This window comes from Conger conger, chromosome 15 (genome assembly GCF_963514075.1).
Source record: "Conger conger chromosome 15, fConCon1.1, whole genome shotgun sequence".
Classification (NCBI taxonomy): Eukaryota; Metazoa; Chordata; class Actinopteri; order Anguilliformes; family Congridae; genus Conger; species Conger conger.
Genome location: NC_083774.1, coordinates 20,261,438 through 20,282,919, shown reverse-complemented (window position 1 = coordinate 20,282,919; position 21,482 = coordinate 20,261,438). Strand labels below are relative to the sequence as shown.

The window sequence follows — 21,482 nt, the reverse complement described above, 5'->3', positions numbered from 1 at the left end:
ATATCTGGCACACTGTCATATTTGAATTGTAGATTGCTTTGAATAGTGTGGCACTCGGAATGGTAATACAGTTGGTGCAGCCTCACACCACGTTGTGATGAATTGTAGATTGTTTTGAATAGTGTGGCACCAGGCAATGTAATAAGGACAGCCTCACACCTGTATCCAGACCAGGGACAGCACTGGCCCCACCCACAGCTGTGGTAACTATTTACCAATCAGGGAAGCTGCTACCCATTGACTAATCACTGGGCTTTATAAAAGGCCATGGTGCCAGCCCTAAAGCAAGCCCTCTGTCTTCCTGCATGAGAGCTGAGGTATAGCGGTGGATTATGCTGGCCTGCTTTTAAAGCACTGTTGTTCCCTTGTTGAATATTAGGCTGTTGAAGTAGAAGCTGGTAAGCTGATCATTTTTCTTTTTTATAATGCCACATTGTACACTGTTCATTCCCCAGCACTGAGCTGCAGCTGATATTATTCCATATTGCCACATTCATTTATAGTGCTTCAACTTGCCCCATCCATAAAATCTTTTACCCTTTTAAAATAACTTTAAAATTACATCAAATGATCCAGTAGACTGAAGGGTTGTATTTATTGAAATGACTTAATGCTGTACCATTTCAAATTTTTGAAATTTCTGTTTGACTGTTAATGTTACTGAAGTCTGATGTGCAAATTCAATTTCATTTTATCAATGCAAATGTGCTAAAACTGAATATAATTGGCTTAACGGTGAGTTGGGTGGCTGCTGCATTGTCTTGGGCCCAGCCTTTGCTGCAGAGTTCAGACTGAATGAGTCTAGTGTAATGAATGCAGGCTGTACGTCTTTTGTCCAGAATTATAACCTTGAGTCTTTTGTCCAGAATTATAATCATTAGTGCATAGGTGCCAGAATCCAGTCCTGGGGGGATGCAGTGTTTTCTGTTTTTCTGCACCAGTGATAAAGCTTCTGACTGGCTAAAAGGGTTAACATACTACTTTCTCAACGTCTTGATTTGCTGCTTATTGAAGTGACTTTGAAGGTGAGTGACACTCCTCCTTTTGTGAATTGAAACAACTGACTGAAATGCCTACATTTTCAACCACAATGTTCAAAAAAACATTTGATAAGTGATTTGAAGGTTTCACTCACCGCCACTCCCTTTCCTCCAGAAATGAAGTGAATGGATACTTCTTTTTTTTTTTTGTAGGTCTTTATTACCAATGCAATGTCATAACAATAACAGAAGATAACGGAAGTCTATGCAAAATAAATTAATCTAACATCACAAACTTGAAGGCAGTTACAATATTTATTTAAAACGGTGGACAACTGGGTGAACGAGGAGATCAAGTCCGTCTTCACTGCTTTGGCATTAAGGCATGCAGCTTAATGTGCTGAATTCAATTACAAATATAAACCCCTCAAGTCGCAGTGAAAGAGTACTTAAGCCTGCCATAATAGATCTACACTTTGGCTAAAAAGCATTTGTTTTTAGTTTAAATGTTCTTAGTGTTTTTACAAGACATTTTAAAAAATAGATATTCTTTAAAAAACAAAAGAAAAGAAGTTTGCAATACTATATACATTTATATATGCAATCCTGTATAAATCCGAATAGTACCAGACAGGTTGATGTACATCACAGAATCAATCGCTGCGCAGTTTGATCAGCGAAACCCAGACCTTGTGATATAAAAGTGAAATGCTGGAGCAGGTGAACATTCCTGCTTTGAGGCATACCTACATATTCATTCTCTGGGAATTTGAAAGGGTATTCTTATGAAACTGAGCATAAGAACATAAAAAGGCACACCAGTGGACACTTCACTATAATGCTCCTACTACATGTTGTATGCTTGAATTTTAGTCCAATGTCCTGCAAATGCCTTGTCCGTTAGTGAAACGGAAAATGTGACGTCAAGTGTTTCTGAAACGGCACAATAGATGGACACAGCCCCCTCAAATTATTCATGCCCTGGAAGATTATTGCAAAAGAAGGCTTCATAAAATACAGGCAATGGCTCATTTTGTATGCCCCAAAAAAAGACCATTTAATTCTACTCTATGAAATGAAACTCTATGAAACAAGAGGGTTCTTGCTTCAATTTCAATTATTTCCCTTGAGTCAGATGGTTACTAAACAAAAGTATATCAATTTCAGGGCAATAATTACATTTTTAAAGTGGTAAATGTGCCTGGTAAAGGAAACCATTACAGCTGAGGTATGGTTTGGGAAACTAAAATCCCAGATCAGTTAAAGACCACCACACTCAGTTGATTCTTATGGACACACTCCAAATCTACCACGAGACATCACTTCAAGTTCATAAAAAAAATAAGAAAAATTACAGAAGATGATTTGGTAATGTTAAAATGTTGTACTTTTTGGGGGAGAGGGAATTTATGTCCAGAAAAAATATTACTTTTATTTTGGTTCAGAGAATTTAGAAGTATTATATGTTCACGTTTGAAAATTCAAATACAGCCTGGTACGATTTAGGGTGTAAACAATTTGAGGGCACTGCAAAACTTTTCTCTGGTTGAAAAGTCCGAAATTTCATAGGCTTAATAAAAAATAAAAATAAAGTTTATTTTTTGTATTGTACAGGAAACCAAGCAAACTTCCATGAGGTCTGTGTTTGATTCTTATACCTAGGATCTGCTGCAACACTGGCCTCACGTGTCCCTTAACTAGATCTACTAAAGCCTAAAATAAACGGCACTACCACATTCTGAGCCACTGCTGTAACTAACCACAGACACAAAGCTCCGCTTCACTGCTGTAATCAACTACAGACACAAAGCTCTGCTTCACTGCTGTAACTAAACACAGACACAAAGCTCCGCTTCACTGCTGTAACTAACCACAGACACAAAGCTCTGCTTCACTGCTGTAACTAACCACAGACACAAAGCTTTGCTTCACTGCTGTAACTAACCACAGACACAAAGCTTTGCTTCACTGCTGTAACTAACCACAGACACAAAGCTCTGCTTCACTGCTGTAATCAACCACAGACACAAAGCTCCGCTTCACTGCTGTAATCAACTACAGACACAAAGCTCTGCTTCACTGCTGTAACTAAACACAGACACAAAGCTCTGCCTCAAAGATTGAAGGCAATGCACAGTATATAAATCTGTTCCTAGACATGAATAGTCATTTTCCACACACTTACAACACAGTCTAAAATGGAAACAAAATGGCCACAAAAAAGGTCTAAAAAAGCAGGGTCATTACTCTGCCATGTGTGCCACATGGAGAAACCGTATGCTTGCCCATCTCTGATTTGTGTTGTGGGTGTTAAATTGCAAAGATGACTATTATAAACGGGCAACTCAAACAGATAGCAGATGGATTTGATTGATTCCCTACAATGGAATTTCTGGGTTTGAGCCTTCGGTGCAATGAAAAAATAATATTTAAAATATTCAACAACGTAACGAGGTAACACGAAGGGCAAAAATTAAAAAGGGAAAAGGTCTGCAAAAAAGAATCCTGCCCATGGCAAGGACTGGGGCTAAACATGGTTTACTGAAAAACTGAAATCCCAACTAGAAACCTTCTGAATTTGTTACAGAGACCGTTTTTTTTGGAGCCTTCAGTAATGTTTTTATGCATTTGACTATTTCTTGTCCATGGCCAAATTTCAAAAGGACTTTTTTTTCTTTTTTTTTAACCTGTAGCATCACATCCCACAATGCAAAATGTTATTCAAAAATCTGGGTTGGAAGAGGTTCAAAATCTGGCACACTAGGCAAGGAATGAATGCTGTTTACAACAACCATACAGGGTACAAGCTGCTCAAATGGCATCCTCCAAGAATCAAAATTTGCACAGGATCGCAACCACAGATTATGAAGCGTGTTGAGATGTGTGGACATGCACACAGGCATTTGCATTATATTCTGACACATCCATGAGGTATGCGTGTGGCTATATATATATATGTGCATCGACACATACGGAGTATTGTCAGGAGCCGAGCTGCCACATGCACCACAACACTGTCTAAGGAAGGCTCAAATGTGCCGTTTCACTCTTCAGTCAGGAATTCAATCTGTTGCTTATTTCTGTATCACATTACATGTTATTTAGCTGACACTTTTATCCAAACCGACTTACAGTTGATTGGACTAAGCAATGTGGGGTTAAGGTTCTTGCCCAAGGGCCAAAAAACTGCGGGGATCTTATCGTGGCTACACTGGGGATTGAACCACAGAACTTCGGGGTCCAGTCATATAGCTTAGCCACTATGCTACAGGCTGCCTCTGTATTCAGTATCTTGATGAATACTGCACTTCACATCTATGGTTGCATTCCTGTTATACAAAAACAAGAAACCTCAAAGTCCAAATCTTTCATTTATGTTAAAGGTAACAAAATCAAACTATACACACATGAATATACTTTGCTGCACTACAGTCCATCCACTGCAAAATAACAGTAAATAAGTGATATCTACATAGATTTAAAAACATGTTCTGACATAAGTGCCATTACAAAAGATATCCAATAGACAATGCCTGCAGAAACCTGCAGAGACATTGACTTTGTTCAGTTTCCTTTGCTTTAATATACCAAAGAGGTCATTCAATTGCAAAAACAGGCTGTTTGCACGTACATTTGCAAGTGTAACTAAAATTCAAGCTGTCACCCTGTTCAGGACTCGTGTCCTAATTTGTAAATTAAATGAGGGGGGGGGGGGAAATCGGCTGGTATTTTAATCACATTGTCAGAATGCCAAACAGATATTAATATTTAATATATACTGGTAAATGCAATGCAGAAGCCACTTTAGAATATCATATTCATTTTAACCCCTTTGACCCAAAACGGTATAATTATGGAAATGAATCAAAGTATATTTTCAGCATAAATAAGACAATATACATTAAACTACATGGGGAGGTCATGTTTTACTAGTTTGAACAGTGAACACCCCTGACAAAAATTCCCAATTAATGTCAGTTAAATGATTTACAATTCAATATAATTAGAAAATACATTCAAGTGAATCCAACAGCTGTGGAATATACTTATGTTTAGACACGCTAAATCGTGCACCCATACATGCACACACATCAAACCTAGATATGACCACATTTTAGATAAAGGGCTGACAATATCAGACTTTCAATCCCACCACCAGTTTGCCCAACAAACATTTTTCTGCAGCAATAGCATGTTTTTAAGAAATCTTTAGTAAAAGATTGAAATGGTAATGTCAGTCATTTTAAGTAAGCAGCATAGTAAATAATAATAATAATAATTGAATCTATGGGAACTGAAATTATTTGGGTTCAGATATTGAATAGCTGCATGTTGCTGAGAGGACCACACCAATGAGAGATGCTCAATAAATTCCTTTGACTTTAATACCTTAATTATGAAGTGATATAAAAATCATCTTTTTGGTTCTGAGAACTTTTTAAATATTAAGTTGTAATATGCTTCAAAGTAATGGAAATGAGCTGAAATGTCAAGGTGATTCATATTTAATCATGTACAATACGCCTCATGAGAAACACTAATAGCTACCGATAATTTCCTGTCAACTGACCACTTGGGTATGATTGTACCAAATCAAACTTAATATAAAATTATATGTTGTTGCTTAGCACTTGTCATTTAAAATTGTACCAATATTACCCATTAGCCTGTGAGTCAGATAACTACAAATGTATGGGTATGAATGTTGGACCACAGACCATGAGAATGTTATGGTTACATTACCTAGATGTGGCTCATGACACAAACCTATAAACATGACAAGCTACCCACCATCCAAAGTTTATCCCAAACTTTTAGGATACATATGATACATTCCTCAAGTTACTTTTTGCCTAAGAGCATTCTACAGCATTAACAGTTCAATAGCACCATACACACGATGTTTAATGCATGTCTTTGTGTGGAAATATCATAAAATGACACAAACAAATTAAATAAATATTAACGTAAATATAAATTGTGACTCATACTGTGGCAAGCGACTAGTTTCCTACCAAGCTTAAAGGGGTGCAACCTTAAATATGAATAAATGTATGGGTTTGTGTATAGATTAAATATTACAGTGTTGAGTGATTCATGAGAAGCTGCCTTCTTACCATTCATACCGTTTATGCCCAATACGATGGGCCGAACACTATTTTTACTCTGAAATACTGGTTTAATGAGGTATTCAACTGTCAGAAGGGGCTGTTTGCCTAAAAACGAAATTCACTTACCAAGAGTCTACTTACTATCTATGCATCCAAATAGTTGTGCAGAAACCTTTTTTTAGATGATTTTTTAGATTTTAGACCTCTATGGACCTGATCTTTTCTGGTAATCAATGTGCTGACAAATAATTTTAATCCAAAACCTATTTATTCTATTGCCTGTACTCACTGACTGTGTCTGTGCAAACAGAAGTTTCCACAGAAGCACACCAGCATTCTGGGGCAAAGTGTTTGTCGTCTATGTAGTCCGACGTCTACATTGTCTTGAACTAAAGTTCACAGCTGGCTAATGTACACCACTTCAATATGCAAGCCAAGCACAGCAAACAGATGGCTAAAATACTGATCAAAACAATTGACACTTTGCCCCAGAATACTGGTGTGCTTCGGTGGAAAATACTCCTTGCGTGGACACAATTGGTGAGTCGGTTGGAGATCACCAAAAAATTAGTGGTCCATAGATGTCCATTATATCATGGTGAACTGCATCTAAACTTGTGAAATCTTAAATTCATCACATCTTAGCTAACTATCTGGATGATGGTTAGTACTCTGAGTAAGTGAAAACATTCTTTAATTTCATTTTTGGTTGAACTGCCCCTTTAACCAAATAGTAATCCAAAAGTGTATATAACCATTACAGTTTAAAAAAATTAAGATTCCTTTGAAAATGAAGGTTCCAATGGCCTTAGTAAAGGATGTTTCCACACCAACCATCCCTTTATTATCCTCCTGAAAAAGGATGATCAAAGGCTAAGTGAAACTGATGGTCGCCATGTTGAGAGGGATGGAAAGAGAGGAAGGAGGGGAAAGGAGAGGGAGATAAAGGGACTGTAAGAGAGGGGGAGAGTACCAGAGATGGCACACAGATTCAATAAGGATACCCTCAGAATAAATGTGGGTATATACTCCTGAGGGACTGTGGGGGGCCTTGGGAGAGGTGCTGGGGCAGTGCAGGTTGCCATTGGGTCTGTGGGGGTCCCTCAGGGCTCTACACTGGGGGCTGCCGTTTGGGCTCCCTGCTGTTCCTTGTTGAGGATGATGCTGATGATCTCTCCCTCGTGCTCCTTCATGTGCTCCATCAGCCGCTCTTTGCTGGGAGACTCGAAGCCGCAGATGCAGCAGCAGAAGAGCAGCACGCAGTACTCCATGCCCGCTCTGGAGTGGGCGGCCATCTTCTCGGGGGCGCCGGGGGTCCCTCCGTGCTGGGCCGTCTCCGTTGACGTCAGGGGTGCGCCCGCTCCGCCGGTTTCCGCGGCTGGAGGGTCCGAGCCGGGCGTGGCTCTTTCCTCTCCGCTGGAGAGCGCGCACGCCTCCCCCGGCACGGTGGCGGCTTTCTGAGGGATGCTGGGAGACCTGCGCCAGAGCAGAAGCTGCACTGTACCGTACACTCTCCCTCTCACACTCACACTGCTAATGCCAGCTCCGACAGCCTCCCTGTCTCTACAGCCAGGAACACCCACACTCTCCCTCTCACACTGACACTGACACTGTGGTCTACTCTAAAGTCTGCCCCGACAGCATCCCTGTGTATATAGCCATGAGCATTCACACACTATCACACTGTGGCCTATACTAAAGTCTGCCCCACCAGTATCCCTGTGTCTGTAGCCATGAACACGCACACTCACGCACACACACATTGTGGTCCGTGCTGAAGTCTGTGCAACAGCCTCCCGGTGTTTAAATACCTGGACATGCCGCACTCTCAAAACGCAGTCTGTGGTGATATCTGGAGGACTCCAGAAACAGCCTGTGCTTACCTGCTGCTCTGTGAGATGGCCTCGTTGATGGCTTTGTTGACCTGCTCGTAGTTGTAGTTCTGGTCACCTGCGTGCTTCCACATGTGAGACTTGAGAGACGGAGGGTGACTGCACACATAGCCACACATGGAACATCTGCAGGCAGTGGAGGTGCGCTGGGTTAAACTCAACCCAACATTTCATTATGCACAAGCCATTTCCTGTCATAGTACCAGAAATTGCAGAACTACTGTATTTGCCCGATGGACTCAATAAGTCTGTGCATTCTCCAGTGAGGAGTCTTGCTTATCGTGGATAACCAGCTCTCACTGCCAATAACTACAAATTAGAGCTCACTAAAGGTTTTGGCTTTTCGTTCCAGACAATGCCTGTTAATTAAAATATTTGAATGAACATTGAAGATTCTGCCAAGCAGAATCACACCTTGTTGTTTTGCGTTTCTGCTTTTGTGAATTGAAACAGATGCACTGCAGCTACACAAGAGCGAGTTTTTCCAAGTAACAATTTAGCAGTGATGACCTGAGTGTGAGTTTGAAAGTGTGCTCTTAAAACACTTTGAAAATACAATACGGCTTTGTATAATTTCTGGGGGAACAGTGTCACAAACTTTTTATGAGTTCAGGTATTACAGTAAGTGGAAGGCCCCTTGTGCTAAAATTATACAACCAAGCTGTGTGGATATCTCACGTGAAGGTGAGAACTTCACACCTTGAGGGGAATCGGGCAGCTGTTAAAGACTGTCCACCCAGTGGTACAACTCATTTTTCATCAGAATTTTTATTTTTTTTATTTTTTTTTTAACAGTTATCTTTTTATTTTCTGTAATCCCCATACCCTCAGGAGAGCTGTACCCATACAGCCTTCCTGTGCTTATAAATAAGATGCATCATCTGCCACCATATTTCAGGGAAGTCATGCTGTGGTTCTCATCTTAAAAATAGCCCTGCTATTGAGAGGCACCATCCAGCCCTTCAGCCCATGGTTTTCTCTGTCAGTTATTTTCTTGAATTTGGAGGGTGTATTCGCTAAAGACTGGCTCATGTCTAAAGTATTGCCATAACTGGTACCTTAAATTATTTTACCAGAATGTTGGCTTGGTAATCCTTACCATTTGTTTTCATGATCCAACTAATTTTCCTTTGATAACCATGTGAAACTTTTTCACATTCAGAACCTCCTATTCTGTGTATTTTATTAACCTGTCACTGTTCCAGTGAATCAATCTTGCAAAGGCACAGCCACATAATACATTAGGAAAATGCATCCATTTGGAAACTAATGCAAATAACATGTCCTTTAACAAAAATTATGAGTACTTCATTGCACATATTCATTATGATATATCATATACACCTCCACCTGTTAAGGCTGGAAAAACCTGAAACCTCTTTGGCTGTTGTAGGGTTCTGCACGCAATATAAGCTTTTATTTACTTGATTCGTACTGTTCTGCGGTACGTCGGCCTATTTCCTCCCCCTTTTTGTTATTTCCAGTGGTTTTTCCCTCCATCCACCTGATCTAGCAGGTCAGAGGGTAGCATATGGCGGCGGGAAATTGATAAACGAAAAACAGGTGGTAACATTGCATGATCAGAAGGATTTATTTTGTGAAGTATCAATCAGTTTAGTAGTTGTCGTTTCGGAAAGGTCGGCTACACTGTTATAACTATTTTGTGTTCCACTGTTTATTTTTTTGCAGTGTTATTCGTCTTACTCGTTCACCGCTGAATGGATCTCCTTTCGTTTTCTTTTTTTGTTATTTGTTTTGCGTGTTAAAAAGAAGCTCATCGCCACAGCACTGCGTCCAAGCCTGAACGTTTGGAGGAGAGTGCTTCAACCAAGAAACGGTAAGTCCGTAACTTGTCTCGGGGTTTCTGGGGAGTTCGGGAACCACCTCTGCAGGCATGCCGTGTTTTATGATTTAATGTAATATAGTAATAACAACCACGCGTGTCGCTTGCACAACGGGCTGACGTTCTAGCCATTGGATACAATCACTCACCAGCGCGACTCTTTTTGCTTTTATCTTGACTTGGTTCGACCATGCAGTTCCTGTGAAAGTCGGCTTTGCTTTTATTTAGCGGCTCGGCTAAATAAAAGCAAACTGCGTAAAGTGACATACTAACTAATGTACATAATGTCACAAAGTTCCGTTGGTAGAACGCATGTTTGACGAAGGCAGCATTTCCTTTGAGAAGGTAGCAACCTGCTGAAATGGTCTCAATTTTGGACGTTTCGTGTACAACTTGTGTTGGCGGAGAAATACTCGTTCTGCTCTTGACACTACCCAATCTGCCATTGTTCCGGAGGGACATACTCTGTGGTTCCGAATCTCCACGCTCAAGGACCAGGATAGGGAAACGCATTGCTACTTGCAACCAATCGCGCAAACAAAAGAGACTAAATCGTGAGATCGAATGTTTGTATTGTTGAATAACTTTAAACAGTGTAACCGTGGATATTAAACCGCATTCGGACGAACTTGATGATTTTTAGTCGAGGCGCAAGCATCTGGTCCCATTCCTACTCATTTACTGTAGCTATGAATCTAGGGGTGAAGAAATCATGGCAATGTTTACAGCCTCTTGACACTTAAGCAGCGTCTGTCTTTTACCTGTGTTTGAATACTAAACATGTCCTCTCCAAAACCAGTACTGGGACACACCTGTATACCAGACTTGCCCCTCCCTACCTGTATGACACACCTGCTCCTTCTAACCTATACAGCACACACCTTTCCTAGCCCTCGATACAATACACACAACATTCTCATAAATGTGTAGTAAGGCTGCCCTGTGCTGTACTGTGAAATATAGTTTTAAAAATAATTCCAACTCATGTGGGCGGTGGTGTCCACCCCTCAACTATAACAATAACGAGACTGAAGAACTATATCATTGGTGCCACTTTCAGAACAATTTATTTCCAGATGCAAACTGGAAACACTGACAACCAACTAAAATCCAATCCGAATTTACGAGGCTTTACATTCGAAATGTATTTGCAGAACATCGTTCATCCGTGAGGACGCTCGCATGGTTACAGTTATAGTTATTGTTTACAGTCCTAGGTCTCGGTGTGGTCGGGCCTTTATCTGTCCTGCTCTTACCTGTACTGCTCCAGCAGCTGCACAGCCTGGTGCTCCTGGGGGTGCCTCCTCATGTGGCTCTTCAGGCTGTTCATGTTGGTTGTAGCAAAATCACAACTGCAGCACCTGTAAGAGCACAAGCAGACGGGAGATCAGGGACCAGAAGCACTCCGATGCATCCCTGACAGACGTCTCAATCCTGTCCCATTGAAGTCAGACTGGTGGACTGGGTCTGGCAAACAATGCAAGCAGTCTGTCTTAAACCAGGCAGCCTTCCAAGAAGTGAAACTCGCATGTGCTAGGATTTCAAAGAGCTTTATAAATAATTACGCATAGCAGGCTGAGTTGAATGGTGTAAGACTGTGCGCTTGCTCATCTGCTGCATGAAAGGTGTCTGCTGTGTTTTCAGGGCCATTTACTGTGAATCTCAGACAAAGCAATGTGGATAGGGTGAACAGTGCAAAGGTCTGAAAACAGAAATCCAGACTGGCTTAAAGGAGAAGCTGCTCAGTTCTGAGACAACAGGCTGTACTCTCAAGGAGCTTTTGAAGTGAAGCCTACTGACTGCAGTGACACAGTGGACAAAATGGTTGCCCGGGCACCTGGGACAACTGTTTTCTGGCTCCGGCAACAAAAGTTTGTCAACTGGTTGCATGGCAGGCAACCAGCAAAGGTCATTGAAAGGTCTGGCATTTATTTATTTATTTTTTTCAAACGTTATTTCCACTTCCTCCCATGCGATCTGAACCTGCACAACAACTGGTCGAAAATAGCTTGTTCAATCTCTGAATTTATTTGGCAGATGTATAGAGAGCCTTTCATTGGCTGCCCCCTGTCCTCATTCAAACCTGCACTCACACACCCACAGTGCTGCAGAGAATTTCTCAAGCACCTCAGCGGTAATCCGACAGGTGGCAGAGCTTCATCTGGAAATCAAAGGATTAACCGAGGTAAGGCATAGATGGGGGTATTGAGTAAACCGTGCACGTTTAAATATTTTGTAGCATATATGAATGAATATGGGGAGAAGCTGAGCTTTCATGTTTCCCAGTTGTTAGATTATCCATATCAACACATTTCCAGCTAATATGGGTAGCTGGCCAAGTTGGTCTGAGGTAAAAAGATTGTCAACGAAGTCAGTAGTTTTGAACGGACACTTCTTAATTTGTGGAAGTTTTATCCATGTGAGAACCCGCTGCAGTAAGCGGTGAGCACGCTGCTGCAGTATGGATTTTGCGGAGGAGAAAGGAGAGCCGCCAAGCTCTGCTGGAGCCCTCCGGATCCCCCGCCCAGGCCAGAGCTGCTGACGGGCTGCCAGCCACATCCACACATCCAGCGGAGCGGGAGAGAGGAGGGGGGGCAAGAGCAGACACAGCGAGAACGGACCAGAGACAAAAGTATGACCAAGGACAACGACTGGGAGAAATGTGAGATCTCATTCCACACTTGCAGGGATGGAGACAGACACGGCCGATGAGATCGAGCAGATGTACTCCATTGTGTGCACAAAGCATCCTGAGCTATCAGGATCTAGCGGTACTGAATTCCAGACATTGTTGCAAAATGTTATTGCCAGTGCAAGCAGCAAATTGGTTGTGTAAATACTTGCCGTCTAGAAACGGTCTTGTCTGAATTCTTTGCAAATAAACCGCACTAACAAGTTTGTTTTTTCATGTCGTTTCCATTTGGCTTCGTGCTCATACTTTGGATGTAGGATATCGGTTGCCCAGCAGACAGCCATATGAATGTAACATTTGTCCACCCCCGAGACAATGTTCCTGTACAAGTAGCCAAACTCCGCATGAAGAGTCCTGAATGTACCTTACGAGGCTGCAGTCTGTGTGTACTGCCAGTGAGATGTAGCACTACTGCCCTCTGCTGGTGATTTATAGTGCATGCACACACTTCTGAAGCTCTTGCCTTAACATCGAGCTGACCATAGGTAACAAGTGACGACTGCAATCTTTCATAGCAAGTACCATTTCTCACAAGGCTGAGCGGTACCTTGTTTATTTGTGAGTGCCGATGCGTAAGCCATACAACCGATTCTTAGAATAGGACGCGTCTGCTCAAACCGTGAGTGTTGTCGGTGAGATATACTTTTTGTGCAAGGAGTGCAGTGCTGTATGATGTTTAGGGAACTGGGCTTGTGTTGCCTGTTCGATTTCCAGCTGCCGTATCCGTGAACAAGGCATTTCACCTGAATTGCATCAGTAAAGTATTCAGGTTTATGCATGGATCGTATGTAAAGTAAAAACTCCAAAGCAAAACTATACAGAAACTGAACAGGGTCTGTAGACTCTTGCTCCTTTAACAACAGCTGAACATTTTGATATACAAATAAAATTTGAGCTGTGCTCATCTACTTATTCCATGAGTGTCGAAACTTGGTTGCAGTTTGCCTTTGTGCTATAATGTAAACCAGTGTCAACAACATAGGCTGATCTAGCCAGCCAAATATTAGTTACTGATATCTGCCTCAGAATTTGCATCCCATCCATTCCTAGCTATTGGTGACATTGTAACCTTGGGGATAAATCCCTTAACAGACTTTAAAAGGACCCAATTAAAAACAAAGAACATATTATTATTCGAGGGTTGTAATTATGCTTGGGAGCATACAGCTTGCCTTGTTGAATCTGAATGGCACACTTCACACACCTTGAAATCCTTCTAACTGCTCGAGCCACCTGTCTAGTGAAGAGCCTCTTCTAGAGTCACACGCCATAGCATGTCTAAAGAGGTGATTTCAGGGAGTTAAATATACAAGCTGTGTGATCACACCCCATACACACGGCTGGGCGCACAGTCCAGACTACACTCGTGGCTTAGACCTTCCTCTGTGTTAAAGGGACTCTACCTGTAAGGCTTGTCCGAGTTATGGACCCTCCGATGATTGCGGACCCCAACGTACGTGGAGCTGCTGTAGTCGCACACGTCGCACTTGTAGAACTTCTGGGCACTGCAAGCATCTGGAATGAAGATGTGCCGCAAGCTTATACCACTATTCAACTCAAATGTAACCTTTCAGTACAATACTTGCCGTTTGAAGTCCTTGACTGAATGAAAGAACCTCAGTCTCAAACACCTCATTTCAACTTTTGGGATTAATGCACAAAATCATAACATGATTGATAAAGCAAAAGTTTTACTGTAAGTTTGATATAAAAATCATGAATTGTATCAGTTTCTCTGGTATATTGAGTTGGCTTCAATAACTACAAATTCATTTGTTCAAAATTAGCGATAACTGGTGCTTGTGAAGGCAAAGGTATATGCATGCTGAGCCACTGAGTGCATTCATATTATTCATTGATACAGTCAAATCATTACTGTGGAATTTTCCAGAATGGTGTGAAGCACGTTCTTGACAGTTTCTGTTAAGGTGCATCAAGGCTGTACTTATTTCTTTGACATAATGGCGATACCAATCATGCCTATACCATACCATCATGTCTGTGTATTCACCATCTCCCTACATCTGTGACATGGATGACTTGTCCTTACCCTCCTCAGCGGTCTTCTCATCACACTCCTCCATGGCTGCCGTCGTTTCGGTGACGGGTATGAGCGTCGCTGTGGAGTCTCCCAGTCCATGCTGTTCTCTCTCGTGGTTCCTCAGCTGACTCTACGAGGTAGTGAGAAAACCAAGATAGAGAGAGAACTTCACAAATAACTTTTCCACAAAGAGAAATTAAACTTTCATAATGGTGAATTTTATGTTCATGACAGTGCCGTCATGCTGAAAAAAATCTCTATGTAAGTTCATGACTGCATGTCCCGAGAACTTTGCACGGCAATGTAGCGGGCTCTAGTGCAAACGTTTTTGGTTTTAAAAAAATATATAAAATCTTTCCCAGTCAGTTTATTTTGTCTTATCTTTATGACTAGGATTGGCACCATAAAGAAGCAATCGCTTGACAACTTGACCCGTAAATGGCAGAACATTCTTTACAGCTCGTAGCAGGAAGTCTCCTGGCTCGTTTGCCCTGCAGTGACGGGAAACGGTCCGGCTCCTCACCTTGTAGTAGAAGGTCTCGGCGCACTGCTTGCAGTGGTACGTCCGGGTCTTGCAGTGGTTGATCATGTGGCTCTCCAGGTCCTTGCTGTCCTGGGCGATGTGCTCGCAGATGGGGCACTGGTAGGGCTGTCTCTGGCGGTGCACCCGCAGGTGCTGCTTGATGTAGCCCTTGTTCCCGCTGCTGTAGCGGCACAGGCGGCAGCGGTAGGGCCGGTCGCTGTCGGGGATGAACTCCACCAGGTTCCCCTCAGGCGGGGGGCCCTCCCCGCCCGGCTGGCTCTGGGCGTTGTCCTGCAGCTCCTTCAGGATGTCCTCGTCGGAGGCGTTCTGGTCGGTGCGTTCGCGAAGCTTCTCGATGACGGTGAGCAGGGACAGGCTGATGCCCGTCTTGGCCGGGCCCTCCGAGACGCCGTCCTTGGGCGGGTCCTGCAGCTCCAGGCCCACCAGCGCCCTGCCCGCCTCGTCCTCTCCGGCTGAGGCGAGCTCCACGAAGCCGGGACCCTGGGCGCTCAGCTCCACGATGCTCTTGATGCTGGCCTTCATCAGCTCGGGTGTGCGCGTCGGCATGGCGACCAGGGCCTCGGCGGCCAGAGAGTGCAGCCGTAGCGACTCAGAGTGGGTCCTCCTCCGGGCCGGGGGCACGTTCTCGTCCGCCGGGAGTTCCTCGGGCGGCTCTGCCCCGCCCTGCTGCGGGTCGCCGTGGCACCACCCAATCACCACCTCCTCCTCCTCGTAGTACACTGGGTGCGGCTCCTCCTCCTCCAGAAGCCTCTCACTGGCCTCTGGGTCCTGGCTCATGACGAAGGGTTTGCTGGCATCTGGGTCCTGACTCATGATGAAGGGTTTGCTGGCCACGGGTTCCTCCGCCCCAGGGAGACGTTCCACGATGACGTTGACGTGGCCGGCGGTGTTTGGGCTGCAGCTGATGATCTTCTGCGCTGAGGAGAGGAGGCTGTCCAGGCTGGAGGGCTCCTGCTCCTGCTCGGTGGTCACCTGCACCTCCACCACCGGCTCCTCCGCCTCGGGGACTTTGGGAGCGTCGGCCTCCTCTGGCTCCTGGGCAGGCTTCTCCGGGCAGTCGGCCGGGGTGGGGCAGAGGTTGATTTGGAAGGAGGAGGTCCCGTGCAGGGGGTCGGGTGCACCGCTCACAGATGTCAGGACCACCACCGCCTCCTCGGAGGGGGCCGGGACCTGCGCGAGGGGCCTCTCTGTCTCGTCCTCAAATATGGGGTAGGAGCAATCCACCAAGCCAGCATGCTTCCAGGCGTGGGTCTTCAGCATGCGCTGCTGGCCACACACGTAGCTGCAGATCAAGCAGCGGTACATGCCATACTGCTCGTAGCTGTACCACTTCTTCCTCTGGGGCTCTTCCTCCGCCCCACCTTCGTGGTTGGCTTTGGGCTCCCCATCTTCTGGATTCTCTCGCTGGCCACCTGCCTCCTCTCTGAAAAACTCGGTCCCATTCTCCAGGCTGCTCTGCAGCTCTGATGGGCTGTCTTTAGCGCCGTCTCCCAAGTGCTCCCTGATGTGTGCCTCTAGCTCCTCCTGCTGGCGGGAGGTGAAGCAGCACTCGGAGCAGACGAGTATGATGTCGTTCTGCTGCTCGTCGTGCTGCTGAAGGTGCTCTTTGAGCTGGGATAGGGCAGGAGACGTGTATCTGCACAGGCTGCACTGGTAGCAGGTGACTGTCCTGTGACCACAGGCGTCCTGCGCCCCCTCCAGTGGGTAACTCTCCTCCACGGGCTCCTCGCCCCCTTTGGCCTTTTTGGAGGGGGTGTCCTCGTCTTCCCCCCTGTTGTCCTGCAGTGGGACGGGGGCGCAGGGCAGGTGGGGCCTCTTCCTGCCCGACAGCGAGCACCTCCTGGGCCGCTTCTCCACGATTTTGCTCAGTTTCTCGATCACTTGGATCAGGGAGTCGGTGGCCTGCCTCTGCTTGCCGCTGTCGTCCTGCAGGTGAGCCCCAAGGGCGGCCCCCAGGTCTGGGCTGAACGCCACGTCCTGCGGCTCCCGTGTGTGCGGGACCAGGAGGGCCACACTGCTGCTCTCCTCCATACCTAATGTTGGGCACAGGACACAGTGCAGCTAAGAGAAGACGCAATCGTTTGTTTGCTGTGGTGTAGGAGACTTGAACACAGCCATTGTCATACTCCAAACTTTCATGTGACAATGGGAAAGTAAATCTAGGTTCTGTGTAATAAGCAGACATGCCATGGTTTTCTGTTCACCACACACTATCGGGTTGTCCAGCAGACCTTTGTGCCCTCTGCGGCGTGCCAAAAGTGAATTTCTTGCGCCTCTTATGTGCCTGGCTACGCCTGCTGTACAAGGAGCTCAAATAAATGCTACCTGATCCCGTGAATTACCCTTCAGCAAGACAAACTTTGACTGCAGGAAACTACAGTGTGTACACGACTGGGGCCTGAATATGGTCTCTACAGCTTGTGTAGTCACGGAGACCTCCATAAACAGAAACCGTGAACTCCAGCCATAATGTACTACTGCAATCCCATTACACCTCCATTGCAAAAACCCAACTCAAAACCGACGTCTGCAGTATATATCTTGCCTACCATTATGCTATAACAAATCTACTCACCGCTGAGCATAGCAAATGGCCTATTTTTCTATTGACAGTTTCTGTTGAATTTTCTGTTTTCCCAGGAATAATGTGCTGGTTATTATAACCAAGTGTACACAGATGCCTTCATCTTGCAGCTGCAATCATGCATTGCTGGACCACAGCAAACTAAAAATGGAGTTTCCATTCAGTGGAAATGGACTCCCCTTGAAAACAACAACAATCATCCAAATGAGAGCTACTAAGCCTCACCACTGGAGTTTTTATTCTCCCCCCTATGTTACGTTGGCCCATACATTGACCTCAGCCGAGGTCCTGAAGCAGAAAATCCAGGACCATGCTGACAATAAAATATTTGTAAACCGTTATCACAAGCAGTGTGGCACAAATACACCAGTGACTGGAGTTTCTGAGGCTTGGTTATTGTTTGAAAATTGAGAATTTAACGGTTATCACAGAATTTCAAAATATCTATGGGGAAAAAAGAGCAGAGACATGGGTGTGAGCGCACGCATGTGTATTTTACATAAAATATTAATTCTGTCCAATGCATTAACGACCCACAATGAATAGCTTTCCACATTATCCACCGATGAACCCATATAACATGATCTCTCAAGCATCTCTTGATTCCTGCTTGTACTCCAAATAGTAAATTCTTGCTCATCTTTTTGCCTGGGGTGTAATATGTACTTTCTTTTCCAACATTTTCATCCTTTTGCTGTACAACTTTTATGTTTATGTATAAACGGTAATTACATTTTCATCATAGTTTTTGGCAAATTTGCATTGTGAAGCAACTGGATTCGGCAATCCAATATTCTGAGATGGGTTCTTTGGATTTCCTATGGTTAAAAAGTTGTTATCCGTGAGGTTAAATGATTTTACACCACAAACCATGTTCCCGTTTTTCTACTTTCCCTTTTGTTTAATGCGGTTTACTTTCTATTAAAAGACAAGACCATAGCTATTTTTATGCACATGGCCGTAACACTTCCCAGTCTGAAAGAACAAAACGAAGTCATCAAACTCTGGGATTTAGAAGATTGCCTGCTCTATCTAAAGCTGGCTAAATGGTAACTGGAGCTTGCTGCCTTGCTATTCGTAGGTACATATTTACCTCGTCAGCTAGATATGCATGTACGTATGTATCCCATCAAACAAAAAAAATGATGCATGTGGATTGTACAGTACAAGAAGGAAGCCTAGCGCTCGCCAACGCCATCGAGAGAAGAGAAACAACGGTCGCGTTACATACGATGTACTGAAGTAATGTTAGCGCATCACACCTTGTAGCTAGGTAACAACAGAGAGCCAATGTAGGATTGAAAAAAATAACTCAGCCAGCAAACTCTCAACAGCACGCACAAGAAATGCATAAGCACAGAGCAGGGGGCGTCGGCGGTCTGAACAGATTAGGCTAAAAATACAATATCCGTAAATACAGCTGGCCAGCTCGTGTGCCTAAGGTCTTTCAACACAACTTCTGATAAGGCTTGTCACACTACCATACAACTGCTCGGCTCACAGAAGCTACCTAAATCTGATTTAAGAGGGGAATGGGGTCCATGGAAACGCCAATATGAAAGGGGGCAGAAGCATGGCATGACAACTGCATTGCCAACCACACAAGTCCATACTCTAGCAAGCTAGCTAGCAAAAACACACCGAATATTAGCGCAATAAATTCGTTTCCCCACCAAATTAGTATACGTCCGAGATGGTACGCCTTTCATACTTTGGGTCGGTGACTACTTACTGATCCAGCAATTCTTAATGATCTTTGGCCTCAGCACATGAAAGACTTTGAGCTTTCTCCTTTGCAGTAAAAGTGATCTCTTTCTCTCACGCTACGCTCAAAATGGCGAGGATGGAGCAGTAATCACGTGACTCCTGCCCGAATTGGTCAGGTGACCAGAATTGATTTTATTGCAGTAGCCTCGATTTCACTAACCATCTCATTAACAGATGCCGTAGACAGACGAACCGACAGATCAAATTTTCCTGTGACACGTATGGGTCTTTATGTTTTTACGGTAAAATAATTATCTATGCTTACTATATTGTAAACCTCTTTGGGGTATCGGCGCTCCAAAGCCGAAATGATCCAGTTGTAAAATTGAAATGCCAACTTTCAGACCGTATGCTGTTTAAGGTTCTTTGGAAGTGCTAAGGTAATTCGTTTGTATACGGCCACGTCTTAAATACCGTTTTCAAGTGGTAATTACGGAAAACTAGACCATGTATAGTTAATTCTACTATAAAAAAGAGACTGGAATGCATGATTTTGATTATCGGTTGGACTTGAATATCTGTTAACTTCGGTAGCAGTCTGAATGTGCAACTAGCTAAAGTTGTGTTATTGTTCTAACTGAATTTGTGTCATTGTGATAATTTTCTTGCTATAATTAAAGTATATATTAAATGTGCTTCCCTTTTTTTATTCCAATATAGAATGAATGCTTATGCAGATGCTTTCATGACACCTCCTTAATTTGAAAAGCTGTCATGACAGATGTATGGCAGGATGAAACCTATACTTTAAACGGTGCTGATTATTCTCCAATGTGCTGAGTAGACCTTTGTCCTTATATTCACGTGTATTAATTTGTGCAGATTTAATTTTGCATTGCATTATGCAAGATGACTCCTGACAACTAAGTGCAAATGACTTCCTGAATTCACAAGTTAAGTCAAGGTTGAGGAGGCTTGTGTGGCCAAACGGTACTCTGCTTTAAAAAAAAAAAAAAAAAAAAAAAAAAAAGCCTTGACTCTTGACAGCCATGGAATCACCCACTTAAACCTGGCTCTTGGCCAATAATGGCATCCACCCCACCCCAACCGCATTGTGGTTTGCAAATACAGTAGCAGGAAGTGCACTGTCCAAGCAAATTTTAATTCCCATACAAATAAGTTGAAGTTGTCATCCGATTTTCAGTAGTAGCACCCATATGAACACCCCCATCACCCCCAATTGAACAAACTGATAAATAAGACAGACACAAAAGCAAACGACTGTAAAACCCATCTGAATTTAAAAAGGGAATGGGTGACTGCCAAAGTTCTGGTTTGTTTCAGTACCGTTGCGTCATGCCCATATATACTGTGCATGTAGCTAGTAGGCTACATGTCTGTTTGAGTACCGTTGTGTCATGCCCATATATACTGTACATGTAGCTAGTACATGTCTGTTTGGGTACTGTTGTATCATGCCCATATATATTGTACATGTATGTTTACCCCTGAGGTAACTTCCACTGCAGGTAAATGTTAACTGAAAATGTAATGCTAAAACAACCACATTGTGGTTTGCAGAAGCAGGAAGTGTACTGTCCAAGTAATGGTTAATTATAATACAAATAAGCTGGAAGATTTTTAATTGCTCATTTGAAATAATGTAGGAAGGAATTTAGGCTAAAATGTAAAACAATTATTTTAGTGAAGATGCCCAAAGTCTTATGCAGAGTAGGGATCAGTACCCCTCTCATTCCCGACATCTCTACAGGGCTTTTAAAGGGCATACACCTCCCACAATCAAAAGGACACAACTGGTAAGGGGGCTAAATTAACTGCTTACCAGGCACTCTGCAAGGCAGTGTAGCCTAGTCCAAGCCACCACCTGCCACTATATACTATACGTTGATTGCTCTAGTAGTGTACTATTTACACAGCCTTTGTGAAGTCTACTCTGGCTTAGCCATTTTTCCACTGCAGCATGGCTCAAAGGGGTGGGACGGGTGTGTTCACCCTTTCCTCTTTCTCCACTCGAAATGGAGTTGTATATACTGTATATATAAAACATACATCATGCTTAATATTGAG

The 21,482-nt window shown here is 43.7% G+C and overlaps 1 protein-coding gene across 2 annotated transcripts; it reads right to left on the bottom strand.

Moving 5' to 3' along the window:
* Positions 1-1,199: 1,199 nt before the first annotated feature.
* Positions 1,200-19,549, bottom strand: znf507 (zinc finger protein 507). Of its 2 annotated transcripts, none has more exons than XM_061222704.1 (7): positions 19,420-19,549; positions 15,083-17,136; positions 14,569-14,689; positions 13,922-14,033; positions 11,083-11,187; positions 7,975-8,109; positions 1,200-7,567 (listed from the first exon to the last, which is right to left on the bottom strand). In XM_061222704.1, exons 2-7 carry the CDS (start codon positions 17,132-17,134, stop codon positions 7,195-7,197), a joined length of 2,898 nt encoding a protein of 965 aa, XP_061078688.1. In that variant the 5' UTR covers positions 17,135-17,136; positions 19,420-19,549; the 3' UTR covers positions 1,200-7,194. The 2 variants fall into 2 exon arrangements, with proteins under 2 accessions (XP_061078688.1, XP_061078690.1); XM_061222706.1 differs by lacking the exon at positions 19,420-19,549 and adding an exon at positions 18,781-18,809.
* Positions 19,550-21,482: the final 1,933 nt, after the last annotated feature.